We start from the raw sequence: 16696 nt of genomic DNA on the forward strand, positions 1-16696 counted from the left end.
TCCACCTTCACAGTTTCCCAGTAGTTTTGTCACATATAGCAATGTACAATCAAACAACAGAAAATCCAAGACGTTGTACCACTTTATGTGTGGGCATGACAACTAACTAGCTGTCTGGCTGCATAAATGACCAGTGCCAAATTGTGACCAAGAGACAGCTGGACCACACAGTTGCTGCCCAATACAATGTGCTTCAGTTCAATGAGTGCTTCACGGCCTGCATCATCTGGCTTTTTCCTACTAACACCAGCTTTTCTGAACTGCGCAGGTGAGAACTCTCCCTACAACATATCCTTGATTCCCGTAAACCCCCGTCCTCAACATTTGCTAGTTCCTGTCCTCTACCAACCGCCTTCTTGCCTGCTCCTACTCCAGCACTACACACACCCCACTATCCCACCAAGACACCTACTAGTCTTTTCTGCTTTTCTATTTCTCTCCTCTCCCCTCTCCCTTTCCCCTCCCCTTACCATCCTCCCAGCACTGCCTCCCAACCATGAATTTAGTAACCCATCCTGGCCCTACCGCAACACTACACATTCCTGACAGGCAGCACAGCATCTTCCCTCACCCCCAACCTGCTATCCCTTCCCCTCCCTGCCCCATGCCTCCTCCTTATCCTCACAACCCATCCCAGCAGCTTGTTACTTATGTCAGACACAGTCTCAGTCCAACATTGGGCCCCAGTGCCTGGAGACAGTGGCCGTGTGTGTGTGTGGGGGGGCGGGGGGGGGGGGGGGGGGGGGGGGGGGGCACGTGTATGTTTTCTATTTTGGAAGAAGGACTTTTTTGTCTGAAAGCTTAAATGTTTAGCAATCTTTTTTATTGTGCCTGTCTGCAACACCACACACTCTCTATGTGGTGAGTAGCAATCTATCCTTTTCGTATCACAATGTACATTGCACAAGCTGGGATGTTTCTGTTTGGTTTAATGTGTAACACATACACACTAAAAAAAATGTTACAAAATAACAATGTTCCATCAATATGTTGATTGACTCACACTATACGTTATGAAATACACAACAGTGTAGAGGTTAAAAAGTGCTAAATTCCATTCTATATTTATTACTCAGTGATTCTGTTATGTTCTGTCTCACATTTTTTTCCCAAAATCTGCCAGCTTTTAGAGTTTGTCACCATGAGCAAGGAGTCAAATTACCTAATCATAAATAAAGTCCTAATTACAAAGATATGTAACATCTTGGCAGACAAATCTAGATCCCTTACACTAAGCAATGGTGAATTTTAACAGACCACTGCCATCTCAAGGTCATTAAAGATGTGGTGGGAGCTCAGTACTGTGGTAAGCAAAGGGAAGGGACTTGACAGAGGAATTTTATAAGGAAACATAACAGATTATGCTAAAGTTTTTTATTGGAACAACAGAAAACCTAGATAGCCACAGGAAGATCTAAATGTACACCTACACCTCCCCTTCCCCACACGTACGCGCGCACTCATGCAAGCCAACAATGAGTCTCACCTCACACAGTCTTTATTCCAATCCAACAATGTTCATCATCCACTACAACCCACCTATTCCCTTTCGACTTTCAAAGAACAGCTAATCTTCAAACCTGTCATCTTCATTCCCTATATTTCTCCTCAGAAAGACCAACACTTCACAACTGTCAACAGAACTGCCACTTGCCACATCAAAACAAATCATGATGTGACCATCATCCTTTATGACTATGAAGGATCCAACACTGTTGTTATGAACAGCATCTCAAAGACTGCCTATGTCAGTATATGTCACATCACCTACAAGCTCTGCTGCAGCTGCCCCCAGTGCTCTCTCAAATCACATGTGACATTCCTGCAGCTATCCCTATGTCTCACCCATCCTTATTCTCAAAACACCCTGAACTCCGACTTTCTAAAAGCTTTTCAAGATCTATAAGTGTAACCAACAAGGAGAGCCCATTGTGGTTATTTATTGCAGTGCCGAATCATGACCCATGCTCTTGTATGCCAACACTATTAACACACTTTCCAAAGGCTAACCTCGTACCTAGAAGACCTGAACCACTTCCTCCACCTGCTCTCTAGAGTTTCTGTTTGCTTATCTCCAGCTGGTCTGCCTGTCATTGTTAATGTCATAATCCTCCAAATTAACATCCTTTACCCTATCGTAACAAGAAAGGGTAGTTAGTTTTTAATTGGACAAGGATGGTGCAGAAAATCAGCCACTCTCTCTTCAAAGGAAGCATCCCAGAATTCACCATAAGTTATTAATAGAAAACCATCAAAAACCTAAAGGTGAACAGGGATTTGGATGATGCCCCAGTGCTACGTAGCCCATGTGTCTCGACCACTGCACCAACTTGTTTGGTCCAGTGCCCATGACCTCAGCAACTCCAAACACAATTTCTCCCAATGCCCATATGATTCCAAATGCACCATCTCCTTCATAGTAAGACTGTTGAGTACATTCCCACTCCTATCTACTTCTCTTTTGATGACAGAACCTAAAAAATAATCAGCAGCACTGCTACTGGCACTCTTATGGCACCTTCCTATGCCATCTTGTTCAGGGATCATCTAGAGGAATCCTTCCTAGTCAGTCAGAATCCTAAAACCTTCACCTGTTTCAGATTCACTGATGCCTTTTTTATGTTACTGAACAATGTGTAGAAACATTATCTATACTAACCCAGAAGCTCAATACATATCATCTCACTCATTCATATCCTTGTCTTCCATGGTATAGAAACATTCCTCAGTGCAGATCCCATCTTTACTGATGACTCCATATGTGCCTATGCTCACATTAAACTCACTAATCACCAATGCTACCTCCACTACATGATCTGCTGCACTAACTACATCAGTCCATTACATACAGCCTGGCCATAAGGGAGGTATCACAGACTGCTCAAAAGTCATTATGCACCAAAGATGACTGTAGTAAACTGGTCCAAATGTTAGCCGCTCCTATCACTTTGTTTCAATTTTTGGTGAAATTTAGTATCTTCCCAAATGGATTTCATTCAAGTTCACACCAGCTGTTGATGTCTAAAAATTTAAATTAAGAGTTTGATTTTTCTGTAATCTTCCTCAATAATGTTAGAACACATATGAAAGATATCAATGGACAGTTCATTGTCGGTCCCGTATTTAATATGAGCTACTGTTGTGTCATACGATCTTTTAAAAAAAAAAGTAACAAACAAAATTAGACATATAAGAAGGAATGTTTGATCATCTTAGTTTTTCTAACTTTCACTAACATGCTCTTCCCAATACTTTCCTGCTTAATGCCCAAAACAGCATACGTCAGGTGTACCATAAATGTCACACAGAATATAGATTGTTACTGACTGTGAGAATTCTAAAAAAAATATTTTGGTACAATCCAGTATAGAAATGGTTACAGATAAAAATGAAACCATATATGTTCCAGTACTCTACATTGTGCAGAACACAGTATGTGTGAAACTGAGAGTGTAACATCACGCAAAAGCTATTGAGGAACTGCTATCACACTGGAAATAACTACAATACACAAGAATGCAACTCCATGCCTACTTCCATGGAAAGCATTTTACATTATTCTGGAACTGAGGAATGATCACAGAGGAATTTGAGGGAAACGTGTACACAATATCTTTAAATTTGTTCAAATAATTTTCTGTGAGAAATACCCGGTATTCCACAGTGCTGTGGCTGAAATTCCACCAACTCTGAATTGAAAGTCTCAACATCTGCAGCATCTCCAGTTTCAGTTTTTCTGATCTCTCCTTCAATTTCAATGTCATATGAGCCCATATCCTGCAATTAATTTCAAAATACAAAGAGGCTCTATATTACAAATGATTTATATAGAATTTCTGATATGAGTAATAAACAGAATTTGTCAATGAAATTAAGAACCATAGCATATGTTAACCAATAAAAAATGTAAAAACTTTTATCCAGTATTACAAAACAAAAGTGTGAAAAGTAGCATCATAATTAAAATTATACACATACCATATGTATCTTTTCCCAGTCTGGATCACAAAAGTAATACTCCTGGTGTGAGGGAACAGGTTTGAAATACACCCTCAAAATGTTCTTAAATTTTTGTTTGATCATATTATGCAACTGTTTCAGTTCTTTGCATATTACGGACTCCTGTAGTTTTGACAATGGCAGCATTAAAACATTTTCTACTCTTGTTTCTAATTTAAGTGTTTCAGTTGCTTCCTGAAGTTGTTCTGCAGATGTTTCATCTTTATTTGTATCACATAATGCATCTGGTTTTGGCTGTTTCTTTTCATCACTGTCAGTGTTTGATACTATTTCCACAACGTTCACATCTTTCTGACTGTTCATTTGAATGTCCTTGAGGTGACCACATGCAGTCTGAAAATGGGAAAAAATGTTTATTATTAAAAGCATTACAAAATTTGGGATGAAATATTATTACATATCTGGGGATAGTTTATTACTCGTAAATTAACTGATTTGTTCAATAACAGATCAGAAAGTAGAAACGGCTATATACTTTACCTCCAGTCCTTCATCAGAGCTAACAACTGAACACACATACAGAACTATTTCTCTCTCTCTCTCTCTCTCTCTCTCTCTCTCTCTCTCTCTCTCTCTCTCTGTGTGTGTGTGTGTGGGGGGGGGGGGGGCGGTAGTTTAAGTTTTTAAAGACTGAAGGTAAGTTTATTATATTTCTAATATATCTATGAAGATATGTGAGGTGTCAAGCTAACTGACTACAGCCAACCAGCCAACAGGGAAAAAACTGATATTTTATTAAATAGATAGTGTAATATTACACAAAGCTGCTCCTTAACAAGGAAATTGAAAATCAGCTCTAATCTATCTGTTGTGCTCTTATGAAATAAGGACAGTATTTATTTGCTACAGCATTGCCATCAATGAAAATCAGTAACATTACATCATTTACAACAAAGTACTTGCTACGACCAAACTCTGTAAGCAGTAATCTGCAGAACTCCAGCAATTTTAAATTCATACTGAAATCTTGCAACCTCAAATTCATACCAAGAACCTAAAACTTCAGACGTGATTCAAGTTGTTACACCCCTGGATAGTATCCCTGGTGGACACTAAAAATTTATGCAAGGTCTACCTTGGCAGCTCCTGGATGTCAAATCACCTGTCTAAATTACTAGCAGACTGCTCACTAGGGAGAAATGCTGAGCAAGTTGTAGCAAACATGGAAGCTATCACAGCATAGGGAAATGACAGAGTGCTCAAGTCTGAAAGTGAAGCACAATGACATCACACAAGCCAAGAGATACCATCATACTAGTGACAAAGCAGAGTGTTGTACGGAAGTTTAGATACAATGCAACAATAGGTATACAGGTGCTGAGTGCTGAGTGCTGAGCCAGAGCCTCTGACAGGTGAAGCCTGACAGTGAATGAAAACCAGGACACATGACATCATTGCCATCTCCACCAACGAGTGGTCTATTACCAGCAATGCCACTAAGACAACATAGAATACCAACATGGGAATAATGCTTCAGTGTACAAGAACCCATATCAAGTTCTGAAGTGTTTGTTACCAATAATGAAACTATTTATTGACCAGCAGCTAGCTGATGGTATTATTGAATATAGTGACAGTCCCCGGGAGGCACTCATAATTTTGGTCCTGATAAGGTCAGCAGAGGGCACTAAAAAATATAGATTTTGCTGTGACTGCCAATATCTCACAATGCATGAACAATCATCAATGCATATCCAATACCAAATATAACAGAGACTTTTGACAACTGAGGTCGGAGTAACTATTTCTCCACAATGGATTTGAAAAGTGGATATCATCAAATAGTAGTAGTGCCAGAAGAACGGCCAAATAAAGCTTTCTCCATCCCACAGGCTATTTGCAATATCGTTGAATGCCACTTGGGCTCAAGAATGCACCTGCCACTTTTCAGAGATTATTGGACTGTGTACTTAGGGGATTGAAACCAAAACATGGTTGATCTATCTGGATAACATAATAGTGCTTTCAAAGGACATGGAAGAGCATGTAGGAAGGTTGGAGGAAGTATTAAAAAGACTGAGAACAGCACAACTAATGCTAAGCATCAATAAATGTTATTTTTCAGCAATAGAAGTAAATTATACTGGGCATATGATTAGTAAGGAAGGTGTGAGAACAGATCAATGTTCAGTTCAGAAATTTCTTCCAATGAAGACAGTTAAACACTTGCAGAGTTTCATCGGTCTCTGTAATTATTATCTCCGATTAGTAAAGGACTTTGCTGAAATTGCCAGACCTTTGAACTGTATGTTACAGAAAGAAGCAAAATTTGAATGACCTACCCAATGTCAGATGGCATTTGATGCTTTAAGATGAGCACTGACATCAGACCCAGTTTTGACATTCCCCAATTTTGAAACAGAATTTATTCTCTTTTGCGATGCAAGTAATATCGCTCTGGAGGGTTTTACTACGACAGAATATAGTTGGTAAAGTGTGTCCTGTAGCATACAAATCCCGACAACTGAACAAAGCACAGCAAAATTATTCCATGACTGTGAAAGAGATGCTAGCAGTAATCTATATTATTGTGTACTTTCGCTGTTATTTATATGGCAAAAGGTTTAAGGTAGTGACAGAGCACACTTCTCTTAAGTAGTTATTAGAACTGAAGGACCCTTGCAGCAGATTAACAAGGTGGGAACTCCGTTTAAGTCAATTTGATTATGAGGTAATACACAAGCCACAGAAAAGGCATACTAATGCCAAGAGTTTGAGTATCAAAATTGCTGTTCTACAAACACTGGGCCGGAACATTGCTGAATGGCAAAAGTTTGAAGCTGCTGATCCTGACTATCAACAATTCAAGTTGCAACCTTAGTTCATGATGCACGATGGCTTGCTGTGCAGAACAACAAAGTATGGATTGCGAGTGGTAATACCCACAGCTTTCCAGAATGAAGTCTTGGCACGCACAAGCACATGACCATATGTTGTCAGGCTATCATGGATGAAGGGTAATTGATAGATGAATTGTTGAAAAACATTGGTGGAGCACTAGAAAACAAGATGTCGAGTAGTTCATCAGGAAATGCGTACCTTGTGTGCAACAAGCTATCTTAGCCACCAGCCGAGTCTGTTACAACGTCCGCTAGAAGCATCTAAACCATTTTAAATACTTGGGATGGACATTTTGGAGCCACTTAATACAAGACCAATAGGAAGCAAATACATATCGATGATAATTGACCCTTTCTGATGTTATATAGTAATGGTTGCAATTCCTGACCAAAAAGCAAATATAGTTACTCAAGCATTAGTAAATAATTGGTTGCTCACATTTGGCATCCCGGACATGCTAATTACAGATCAGGGTACCAAATTCATGTCTGATCTGATGAAGCAACTGTGTCTATTGCTCCAAATCTGCAAGCTGCAAACAAGCCCCTTCCATCCTCCAGCCAATGGGAGAATAGAGATAGTTCATTGCGTAATTTTGAAGATGTTGAGCTATTACATTAGCAGTAATCATTGTTGTTTGCCTAAATTTCACTTCGTTTGTTCTTGTGCATATTATTAGCAAGTCATCCAGTTTTATTCTGTTCCATTTATAACATGTTTTAAAGTATTTTTTTCCATTGTAGAGGAATCAATACAATGAGGGTTTTGTATACGGGAGCTGAGTAATTTTGTCTGGGTAATTGCACCTTCTGAAGGGAGGAGCAGACAGTGATAAAATTTCCTTTCTCTGTGGTCACATACCAAAATGGGTACAGGTATGGGCCAAAGATGTATTAATAATTTCAGAGCAAAGAGATGACTATGTTCTAATGTCATTGGAAGACCAACAGAAACCCCAGAGGAAGTGTTACAAACTGCCCAAGTACAACAATACAGACTGGCATACAGGCATGTGACGTCCAGTTATTCCTGGGAAAAACTGAAGCAAGTTAACGTCAGAGGGATGTGTTAATGTGATATCTGCATTTCCAGAGAATATGTACTCCCTGGGTCTCCTCAATTTTTTTTACTAGAAGTGGTCATAGTAAACTGTTATGAACACATGATGATGATGATGTTTGGTTTGCTGGGTGCTCAACTGCACGGTTATCAGCGCCCGTACAAATTACCAACCTCTGCTCGACCAATCTTGCCACTTTCAGGAATGACAAGGAAATGATGAGGACAACACAAACACCCAGTCATCTCGAGACAGGTGAAAATCCCTGACTTCGCCAGGAATCGAACCCGGGACCCCGTGCTCAGGATGAACACAGGAAACCATCAGGTATGAATAGAGTGGAATTACAGGATAGTGGAATACTAATAAACAGTATGACCTAGGACTTAGCAGGCATGACATTTTGTCTACCAGTTATGATCACTGGTATGACCACATTTAAGATGGAATACCCTCATGTTGTAATGGCCCAAGAAGCTGCTAAAGGTGCTGCCTACCCAAGATTTAACCTTCCTAAATAATACCCTGAATCCAGACAGTATACACTCAATAAACGAACTAGTAGCAATGCAAAAAGGGAGAATTAATGCCAAACAAATGTTCCTGCACATACAGGAATACCACGATAGACAACCTGACCGTAAGCACGACACCTACCAGTGCTGTAGTGGTTCTGATTGCGATTCGTGTACGCTACTTCTGTTTTAAACAAAAGTCAGTGTACCACTCAGATTTACCTGTGCACCAAATATCTACTCATTGGTTGGTAAATAAGGCTTAGACATAGTAAGTCAATTATGTGTAAACTAATAGATGAACCAGTAAGTATGTGAATAATTGTGGCAGTGTGTAAGAAATAATTGTATGAAAATGAAAAAGTAACTAAAGCAGTATACTGTGTAACTACTGGTGCAAAATATGTAGTATTAAATTGTTTTGTACACTCGAAACTGACCAATTTGAGACAAATTTTCTGAAAGAAGGAGGAGATATTGCATCCCTGGATAGTATCCCCAGCTGACATTAAAAATTCATTCAAGATCTACCTTGGCAGCTCCTGGAAGCCAAACTGCCTTGGTCAATGACCAGTAGACTGCTAGCTAGGGGGAAATGCTGAGCGAGTTGTGGCAAACACGGAAGCTGTCACAGCACAGGGGAATGACTGAGTGCTCAAGCCTGGAAATGAAGCATAATGACATCATGGAAGAAGCTGAGAGATATTTTCATACTAGAGACATGACAATGTGTCATACGGCAGGCCAGGTACAATACAATAATAAGCATTCAGGTACAGAGCCAGCAGAGAAGAGCATCTGAAAGGTGAAGTTGCAAAAGTCTGAAGTCACTAGGAGAGCTGACAGTGAGGGAAAACGAGGACACATGATATCGTAGCCATATCCACCACTGAAGAGCACAGGAAGTGTCAACATAAATACAACAAATGGCTCATTGCAGAGGGCTGATTGCCAACTGCCCAGTGAATAGTCTCAAGCCCTTGTATCAGTTGCCACTATCCAGTGAGAGGGGATGATATGGAGATCGACTGTCAGCATGCCTAGCCATCTTTGATCGTCTATGGAACCTCAAGTCTGGCTGGAAGGAAGGTGCCACTGCCACCTGCACTACCAGCTTCTGAGATAACATTGATGGGGTACGGAGGCTGCCATCACCCTGCAGGTCTGCTGGAAGATTGACCAATTTACCTGCATGACCTAGACAGTGTGTTCGTCATCTGCCTTCAAGAGGGGGCACTGCTGCTGCGCATCCTATTCTTGTGGCAGACACTGATGCTGCCAGCTCCTGTCTCCTAAACAAGGGCTGGGAGCTGACCACTGTGAGTCAGCAATGCTTTAGGTGGACCTGGGGCCTGACTCCTGAGTGCAAATCTTTGACATAAACAAGTGCACTTTTGAGATCGATACATAGAGCCAGGGGCCATTGCTCAATGGCCACCTTGTGACATAACAGCCACTGACTGATGCTCACTGGGCTGGAGGTAGTGCAAGATAAGCACACACTAGCCTCCCAACACTGACAAGGAACTGCTCTGCTGGCCCGGCTGTGGTGGGATGCTTTGGAAGGCAATCCTGTATTACTGCCTAATAACTGTGTTATTGTCAGTTATGTTTTCTTGGCACTCTCGAGTGTAACTAGGTCCTTACAACTGCATCCCACCCAGCTCTCTCTTGATGACTGTACAAATCTATAACTGAACTCTTATAAAGTTCATGATTTCATAAGCACAGTGATCTCAAAGAATTTCTCCATTAACTCACGATTATCTGAATTGTTCCACTCCGTAAATGCACTCTCAGTCACATCAGTTTACAAATTAATATACGGTGTTCAGTTAACGAAGTAAACAAATTACCACAATACAGGCAACTCAAAATATGTTGAGAGTGACTTAACTGAACATATGTCATGGCATAACAAGACATGGAAATATGTACTATTTTTTTAAAAAAAGTCATTGGTTGCACAAAATTCTTTGTGAACTTATTATAGAATATTGTGCAACCTATGACTGTTTTTTCAACAGCAACAATAGAATGTTACTGTACCACTATGCCACAATGGAATGGAATGATTTTTATGGAAATATGTTTTCAGATAAAAAAATTATGTTCCAGTTTAGAACAAATTTGAATTTTGCCAAACTGATGTTTCAGTTTGGTGGAACAAAATCAATGTTAATAATCAGTGGGAATATCGATAGCAGCAATACAGCTCATACGATTATGTGTAAAACTTTTAATGATGATTTATAGAGAGTGAATTCCATATTGCAAAGTTGGCTATGGTTCAAATGGCTCTGAGCACTAATGAGACTTAACATCTATGGTCATCAGTCCCCTTTGCAAAGTTGCTCTCTGCATAACAAGTGCTGAATAGGGAACGTATCTCAAATGTGTCCTGTTGGGTTAGAAAACTGAGTTGATCAGCCCATGTTCTGAATTGTTTCTTGATCAATATAACTATAAATGAGATGAACTCTGTGTGGTGACGTGATGTCATTTGTTGGTTGGTTGATTGGTTTAAAAGAGGGGGGAGGGACCAAACTGCTACGTCAACAGTCCCACATTCCCATTAAAATAATTCCACAAGGGTGGGAGTAAAATAATTGAGACATACAAAACACAACTGGAAGAAAGGAGAAAACCACAAGAATGACAGAAGAGCAACAAACACTAAAATGGACCAAATCAGACAAGAAAACCACAGAGAGATGCAAGAAACATGTAGAAAAGATCAAAACAAGAGAGCAGATTATCATGGCTGGCTGACCATGAGAATAAAAAGGACAAGCCAGCCACTCTGCAACACATTAAAACCTCCACCCTAAAAGCAATAGGGTGGAGGACACAGAGGGATAAAGGACATGAATTAACACTTAGATCAAATGATAAAACCCACCCTCATGCATAAAACGTAAAACTAAAGCTGCTTTTGAGGCATTGTCGCCCAACACTGAAGGTAGAGTGCTGGGAAAGTTAAACACCTGCCGCAGAGTGGCTAATAGTGGACAGTCCAACAGTCCAGCAAGAGGTGGATGACCGTCATTTGTGAGCCTCAGCAACACCAAAGTCAGTCCTCCCGACGGAGGAGGCAACCATGCGTTAGTTACGTACGGTCAATGCGGAGCCGGTAGAGGACAACTGATTTCCTACGAGAGACCGCATGGAAGACTTCCATACATTCAGTGTCTCCTTAATGACACGCAGTTTGTTATGCGTACTGTTATTCCATTCCATCTCCCAAAGCTGGAAAACGCTGTGGTGTAAGACAGAACGCAGGTCAGTTTCGAAGATGCCCATCTCCAGAAGCTCTTTCCGCATAGTCTGTTTGGCCAGCCTATCGGCAAGTTTGTTACCTGAGATTCTGATGTGTCCTGGGGTCAGCACAAACACCACTGAATGATGGGACCATTCCAGGCCATAGATGGACTCCTGAATGGACGCTATCAAAGGATGGCAAGGGTAACACTGGTCGATAGCTTGTAGGCTGCTCAAGGAGTCCGTACACAGGAGAAATGACTCGCTAGGGCATGAGCGGATGTGCTCAAGAGCACGAGATATAGCCACCAACTCTGCAGTGAAAACACTGCAGCCATCTGGCAAGAAGTGCTGTTCAATATGTCCTCAACGAACACACGCAAAGCCTACATGACCATCAGCCATCGAGCTGTTGGTGTAAACCCCTTCATGGCCCGGTACATGTCGAGAGTCGAGAAGAAGTGATAGCAGAGAGCCACAAGGTTAACAGAGTCTTTAGGGCCATGTAAAAGGCCCAGAAGAATCTGCGGCCTAGGTGTACACCATGGAAGTCTACGTGAATGGACCTCAAGAAGAGGTGGTAATGGGAAGGATTCCAGTTCAGACAGAAGGCACCAGACGTGAATTGCAATCATAAGTCCTGACCTGGGCTGCCGATGCGGGAGATGAACCGCCATGGTTGGGAAAAGGAGATGGTAATTCTGATGCACAGGAGAACGTGTGTAAAGTAACTGGCAAGCAGTTCGCATGCCTAACCTTCAATGGAGGAACTCTGGCCTCCACCAGGACACTGGTCACCAAACTCGTGCTAAAAGCTCCCATTGCTAGGCGAACACCACAGTGGTGCACTGGGTCGAGTAAATGCAATGCTGAGGGTGCCGCTGAATGGTAAACCAGACTGCCATAGTCAAGGCAGGATTGAACAAGGGCTCTGTAGAAATGCAGTAGCTTAGTGCGATCTAAGTTGGTGTTGCTCAGGCAGTGGAGAGTATTGAGGTGCTGCCAGCACTTCCGCTTACGCTGACGAAGGTGAGATAGCCAAGTCAATCGGGCATCGAAAACCAGTCCTAAGAATTGATATGTCTCCACTACAGTGAGTGGATCATCATTAAGTAAAGTTCTGATCCTGGATGAATGGTGCAACGCTGACAGAAATGCATGAGACACGACTTCGCAGCTGAAAACTGGAAGCTGTGGGCTAGAGCCCATGACTGCGCCTTGTGAATGGCTCCCTGTTGGCACCGCTCAGCAACACCAGTACTGGAGGAGCAGTACGACATGCAGAAGTCATCTGCACACAGAGAAGGTGAGTCCAACGGCCCTACAGCTGCTGCTAGACCGTTAATAGCCACTAAAAATAGACACACACTAAATACAGAGGCCGGTGGAGTGCCATTCTTCTGAATACGGTGGGAACTATGGGAGGCACTGACTTGGACACTGAAATTACAGAGCAACAGGAAGTTTTGGATAAAACTCGGAAGCGATGTCCAGACGACCCACTCATACAATGTGGCAACGATATGATGTCACCATGTTGTGTCGTATGCTTTACATAAGTCGAAAAAGACGGCAACCAGATGTTGGTGTCTGGAAAAGGCTGTTCTGGTGGCAGACTTGACGGACACAATATTATCAGTGGTAGAGTGACCACGGCAGAAGCCACCCTGACATGGAGCCAGTAGGCCATGTGACTCCAGGACCCAATCCAACCTCTGACGCACCATACATTCCAGCAGTTTACAAAGAAAGTTGGTGAGGCTGATGGGCAGGTAGCTATCCACATAAAGAGGGTTTTGACCGGCTTTGAGCCAAAAATGATGGTACTCTCCCGCCACTGCGATGGAACGATACCATTGCACCAGATCCAGTTGAAGATGATGAGGAGATGTCACTTGTAGTCACACAAGAGATGATTAGTCATCTGAATGTGGATCCAATCCAGCCCAAGAGCTGTGTCAGGGTAATGTGCAAAGGCAATGAGGAGTGCCCACTCTGTAAATGGGGCATTATAAGGGGCACTGTGGCGTGTAATGAACAAGAGGACTTTCCTTTCCATCCACTGTTTGAGGGTGCAAAAGGCTGGGGGGTAGTTCTCCAACACAGAGGCTCAAGCATAGTCCTCAGAAAAGTTCTCGGCAATCGCATTTGCGTCAGTAGATAACACACCATTCATGTTAATTCCAGGGACACACCTGTTGGCGTCTGGTACCCAAAAAGACATCTGATCTTCGTCCAGACTTGGGAAGGTGATGTATGACACCCAATGGTTGACACATACCTATCCCAACACTCATGTTTCCATTGTTTTATAACTGGCGAACATGGGTATGCAGCCACTTAAAGGCTATTAGGTGCTCTAAGGAAAGGTGCTGCAAATGTCACTGTAGAGCTTGCCGATGCTCTTTAAAGCCTCAGCAACTTCCGGCGACCACCAAGGGACAGTCTTTCACTGGGGGCACCCTAAAGAATGAGGGATCAGCTTTTCCACCACAGAAATGATTGTTGTAGTGACCTGTTCAACGACAACATCAATGGTACCATGTGGGGGAGATTCAGTGGTGACAGCAGAGGTGAAACTTCCTGGGCTACCTTGTTTAAAGCCCATCTGGGTAGGTGTCTGTGGGTATGATGCCGTGGGAGTGACAGGAAGATGGGGAAGTGGTCATTACCACACAGGTCATCATGTGCTCACCAGTGGATAGATGGGAGAAAGCCAGGGCTGCATACCGAGAGATCAATGGTCGAATATGTGCCATGTGCCACACTGAAATGTGTGGGGGCACCTGTATTAAAGTGGCAGAGGTCGAGTTGTGAGAGTCAATTTTCAACCTCCCTACCTTGGCCAGTAAGCATGACACCACCCCACAAGGGATTATGCGCATTAAAATCTCCCAAAAGTAGGAAAGGTTTAGGGAGTTGATCAATCAGTGCAGCCAATACGTTCAAGGGTACTGCACCATCTGGAGGAAGATATACATTGCAGACAGTTATTTCCTGCATCATCCTTATACTGAAAGCCATAGCTTCAAGGGAGGTTTGAAGGGGCACAGGTTCACTACCTACTGAGTTCAGGACATAGCCGCAAACTCCACCTGACACTTTATTACAGTCCCTTATAGCTGTGGAGGGCAGGGGATGCGGGAACCACGTTTTCTGGAGAGCAATGCAGAAAGCAGGTGTAAAGCTTAAGAAGTGCCATAGCTCAGCCAGGTGGTGGAAAAAACTGCTGCAATTCCACTGGAGGATTACATGATCGTGAGACTGGGGAGGCATGAAACACTCAATGAGACAGTCTACACTTCAGGGTAACATGCTTCCACCAGATGAGTACCTGTGTGATCGACATTCATTGTGTCTGAGGGCCCAGCAAGATCTAGGTCCTCAGTGGATGCCAGAATCTCCACCTCATACTCAGACACAGACCTTGTAGGCAGTGGTGGTGTGGGTGCCACCGCAGTGCCTTGGTTCTTGGGAGTCTTTTTCTTTTTAGGTTTCTCTCACTGCTCTTTAGGTTTGTCTGGCTGGGAGGGCTTCATTGACTCAGTGAAGCACTACGACCAGCTACCTGTGGTTGCTTCAGCCACTGGTGGGTGTCAGCTTTGCCACTGGTAGGAACCTGGAAAAGGAGTGACCCAAGGGATCCCTTCCTGGTGAGAGGAGCCAATACGCTTCTCCAGCTGAGAAGTGGGGACTGATGTCCCCGATGGTTGGGGGCTGGGGGGGGGGGGGGGGTGTTGCTCCTGAAGTAGGTTGTGCAGGAGCAACAGGGAAGTGCCCCCCACCATCAAGGGGGCAGATGGAGTCTGACGGCTCTGAGAGCCAACTGTATGCGGCAGTACGGAATATGGTAGAACTGTTGTCATAGTAGCGGCGTAGGTTGACATCATATGCACAGGATGTAGCCTCTCACTTTTTCTGTTAGCCTCAGTGTACATCAGTCAGTCCAGGGTCTTGCATTCCATTATTTTTCTTTCTTCCTGGAGAATCCTGCAGTCTGGCGAGCAAGGTGAATGGTGCTCTCCGCAGTTGACACAGGTGGGGGGCAGGGCACAGGGAGTATTGGGATGTGAAGGACATCCACAATCCCAACAGGTGGTGCTAGAAACACAGCAGGAAAAGGTATGGCTGAACTTCCAGCACTTAAAGCACCACATCAGGGGAGGGATATATGGCTTTGTGTCACAGTGGTAGAGCATCACCTTGACCTTCTCAGGTATTATGTTACTCTCAAAGGCCAAGATGAAGGCACCGGTGGCAACCTGATTATCCCTCAGACTCCGGTGGATGCACCAGATGAGATGGACACCTTGCCACTCTAAATTGGCATGCAGGTCATTGTCAGACTGCTAAAGAAAGTCCCTGTGAAATATGATACCCTGGACCATACGTAAGCTCTTATGGGGCGTGGTGGAAACAGAAACATCCGCCAGCTTGTCACAGGTGAGTAGTGCCCATGACTGGTCAGATGATGCTGTTTTGATCAAGGCCGACTCTGGCCACATTTTGGACAAGCCCTCCACCTCCTCAAACTTGTCCTCTAAATGTTCCACAAAAAGCTGAGGTTCTATTGACAAGAAAGATTCCCTATCAACTCTCCTACATACGAGGTACCAGGGTCAATAAGCTTCACTGCCATCCTTAGCCTGGCATTCCTCCCATGGTGTGGCCAGGGAGGTGGGATTTCGGGCCGTATTTCTTAGCATTAAAGGTAGACCTTGATCACTTAAAGACTGCTGGTGCTTGACCACCAGCAAGAGATGATGTATTACGCTTCATGGCGTGTCATCCAACCTGATGCCACCCACTCCATCCAAAGGCCCACCCCATAGACCCTGGCAGGATGGCCATTGCCGGGAGTCCCTATACCCCAGGGAGGATGCGAGAGGTCTCAGTGTATGATGGACACTATGCACCACGTAAGGCGCCCTTCCCCAATTGGTTCACTCTTCAGAAAAATTTTGAAAAATGAAGTTCAGACCCTACAGGGGATTCTCAC

General features: G+C 43.2%; 1 protein-coding gene across 1 annotated transcript in view; it reads right to left on the reverse strand.

The window, feature by feature from the left end:
• The window catches only part of LOC124722628 (KICSTOR complex protein SZT2-like), a 727281-nt gene that overhangs the window by 260364 nt on the left and 450221 nt on the right, over positions 1–16696 (reverse strand). Inside the window, exons 25-26 of the mRNA XM_047247762.1 lie at positions 3979–4353; positions 3651–3777 (exon numbers count right to left, since the gene is read on the reverse strand). Coding sequence (XP_047103718.1) covers positions 3651–3777; positions 3979–4353 — 502 coding nt within the window. The remainder of the gene's footprint in view (positions 1–3650; positions 3778–3978; positions 4354–16696) is intronic.

This window comes from Schistocerca piceifrons, chromosome X, assembly GCF_021461385.2.
Source record: "Schistocerca piceifrons isolate TAMUIC-IGC-003096 chromosome X, iqSchPice1.1, whole genome shotgun sequence".
NCBI lineage: Eukaryota > Metazoa > Arthropoda > Insecta > Orthoptera > Acrididae > Schistocerca > Schistocerca piceifrons.